General features: G+C 41.5%; 1 protein-coding gene across 1 annotated transcript; it reads left to right on the forward strand.

Annotated features, from left to right (window-relative positions):
- Window positions 1-688: 688 nt before the first annotated feature.
- On the forward strand, window positions 689-1,210 carry LOC122097285 (tRNA-specific adenosine deaminase 2-like). The gene has a single exon (XM_042667755.1). It carries the CDS (start codon window positions 704-706, stop codon window positions 1,136-1,138), a length of 435 nt encoding a protein of 144 aa, XP_042523689.1. The 5' UTR covers window positions 689-703; the 3' UTR covers window positions 1,139-1,210.
- Window positions 1,211-2,912: the final 1,702 nt, after the last annotated feature.

Genomic DNA, 2,912 nt, shown 5'->3' on the forward strand with positions numbered 1-2,912 from the left:
TTGGGAACTGTCCTCTGGATTATTCACTAACTATTCTGTCAACTGTTTATCATGAGTGGGAGTCCAGATACCTGGGCTTGCCATTTTTCTTCTGTTTTTCTGGCTTTTTCTGCTCATTTGCTATGAAAGTAACACTAATTTTGTGCTAGAACATAATTTTAAGGCAAGCATCAACCAAAGTTTGGTAGTTGCACAGTCAAAAGGCTATAGACACAATCTAGTTCAACAGATACAATCTATTCAACATCAAACAACTATGGATTAATGGGCTAAGAATAGCAAAGAAAAAAATTGGCAAACCAGAAATTATTAGATGTAGGGAGAAATGTGGGGAAAAATAGAATTATAGGGTGGTGGCGAGGTAAGATGAGAGTGAATTTAACCAAGGCCTAATCTCAGAGAGGGAAATGGATTGGACAGAATGATAGGAGAGACATTAAGAAAAAAAAAAAACAGAAAATATAGAAAAACAAAAATTTAAATTTAAAAAGATAAATACTTGGTTCCCGGCCCGGAAGGCCCGCGGGTCAGAGCTGTGCGTTAACCCAGCTGGATGGAGGCGGAGGCGTTGGCCGCGTCCATGCCAGCCCCGGGCGTCTCGACCGCCGTGTCTTTGGCCCTGGAGATGGCACGGTGGATGGAGGAAGCGATGCGCATGGCCAAAGACGCCCTTGAAAATACCGAAGTCCCTGTTGGCTGTCTTATGGTCTACAACAATGAGATCGTGGGGAAGGGAAGAAATGAAGTGAATCAAACCAAAAATGCTACTCGACATGCAGAAATGGTGGCCATTGATCAAGTCCTCGATTGGTGTCAACGAAATGGCCAGAGTCCTTCTGCTGTGTTTGAACATACCGTGTTGTATGTCACTGTGGAACCCTGCATTATGTGTGCAGCTGCTCTCAGCCTGATGAAAATCCCGCTGGTCGTCTACGGCTGTCAGAATGAACGATTTGGTGGCTGTGGCTCCGTTCTAAATGTTGCCTCTGCTGACTTACCAAATACGGGAAAACCATTTCAGCGCATCCCTGGATATCGGGCTGAGGAAGCTGTGGAACTGTTAAAGGCCTTCTACAAGCAAGAAAATCCTAATGCACCAAAATCAAAAGTTCGGAAGAAGGAATTTCAGAAATCCTGAACTTGTAATGAAAGACGAAAGCCCCATGGTGACCTGGATGGAATCCCCAGCCTGAAAAGCTGCTGGCATGGAGGGAGCATATATTATGTGTTGTTTGTTATTCTCCGGGAAGACGGAGAATAACATTTGCACTCTTAAGGGAACAAATTAGTGCTTTTTAAAAGGCTGACAATTGTAAACAACTATTAGCTTCTCCACAGCTGAAAGAACATTTTTATGAAGGGGGGAAAAACTAAAGTTTGAGGTTTTAGGAATTAGCAAACAGTACATGTCTTTAAGCCACAGCTTCAATCCATTCCAGCTGAGTGCAGGCTGGGATTTCAGTGTACATCCACACCCCATCACCTGCACTCATTTGGAATAGAAAGCCATGGTCACGTGTGTCCTTTACAACTGGCTTTTTGGAGGTGGAGTTGGATTTTCATTCTTTATAGCTGTTGTGGTCTCCCAGTGTATTGGCTGCGTGAGTGTGAGTGTGTTTGTGTGTGTGTTGGCTTTAGGGCTTGAACTCAACATGTTGTTACTCTCTGGCTTTTTTGCTCAAACTTGAGTCACACCTCCAGTCCTAGCTTTATGTTGGTTAATTGCAGATGAGTCTCACGGACTTTTCTCCCCAGCCTGGCTTCAAACTGTGACCCTCAGATCTCAGCATTTTTTAGTCGCTAGGATTACAGGTGTTAGCCACCAGTGCTGGGCAAGTCTGGCTTTTTTCTACATTGTATATTATTTGTATACACTGTATACATGTGATTGTGAAATCTATTGATTTTATTAAATACATAGAAAAAATGTTTTTAAACAAGTGCCTAAGGGTCATTTAAAAATTTTACCATGTTGCTATAATAGAATCTTAAGATATTTCTGTTTTTAAGGGGCAAAGCATTAAAGGACAATAACATAAATAAGACAGTCTTTGGTTCCCTGAACCAAAACAGGGTCTTCTGCCTCAGCAAGATTATATTCTCACAAGGATGGATGAAAAAAACGTAGTTATATACTGGAGGGTGAAGAGTTCCAACAACAGTTGGGCATAGTGATACACATCTGTAACCCCATCACTTAGAAGGCAGAGGGAGTTCAACAAGACACTGTCAAAGCAAAAAGTTACAGCGAAATTAAAAAGAACAAGGTGAAGAAGAATGCCCACTGGTGTGAATGCCAGTTGCAAAATTAAGTAGCATGATACATTTAATCCGAAATCAGCTATTCCTCATTTGAAAATACAGGTTATAATTGTTAAATTTAATACCTAAAATTTGAAACTGCACAGGAAAGAATATCCACAACAAAACTTGCAGTGTTACTGGGTGCAAGAAGTGTCCTGACATTTGGCAGAGCTACCCCAGGTGCAGTATACGTCTCTTCCCAGAAGGGGGCCTCAGCGTTCCACCAGAAGCCTAGTGCCAGGCCCCAGAGGACCGCTCCTCAGATGGGTTCATTTCTTCAGTGGATTCATTTCCTTGATACAAAGCATCTGTATTTGTTGCTTCTGCCATTTGAGCGATGTCTCCAACTTGTTTGTTTTGAATTACTTTACAGACTGGAATGAAATTGTGGTGGAAGTATTTTTATATTGCTGAGAATAGCAGCTAATCACAGTTACATGCTTCGAAGGACTTATAATTGCTTGGTTTTGCGTGTGGTGTTTTTAACGGCATTTGAGACATTTTATGAGGAAGGATATGCATGGTTTCAAATCTACAACAATGATGCATGCACCTTCAATTTTATCTACTCTAAAATTTGTCTTCTCATTAAATGTTAGTGCCATGGA

This window comes from Dipodomys spectabilis, unplaced genomic scaffold (genome assembly GCF_019054845.1).
Source record: "Dipodomys spectabilis isolate Male_0828 unplaced genomic scaffold, ASM1905484v1 ptg000421l, whole genome shotgun sequence".
Classification (NCBI taxonomy): Eukaryota; Metazoa; Chordata; class Mammalia; order Rodentia; family Heteromyidae; genus Dipodomys; species Dipodomys spectabilis.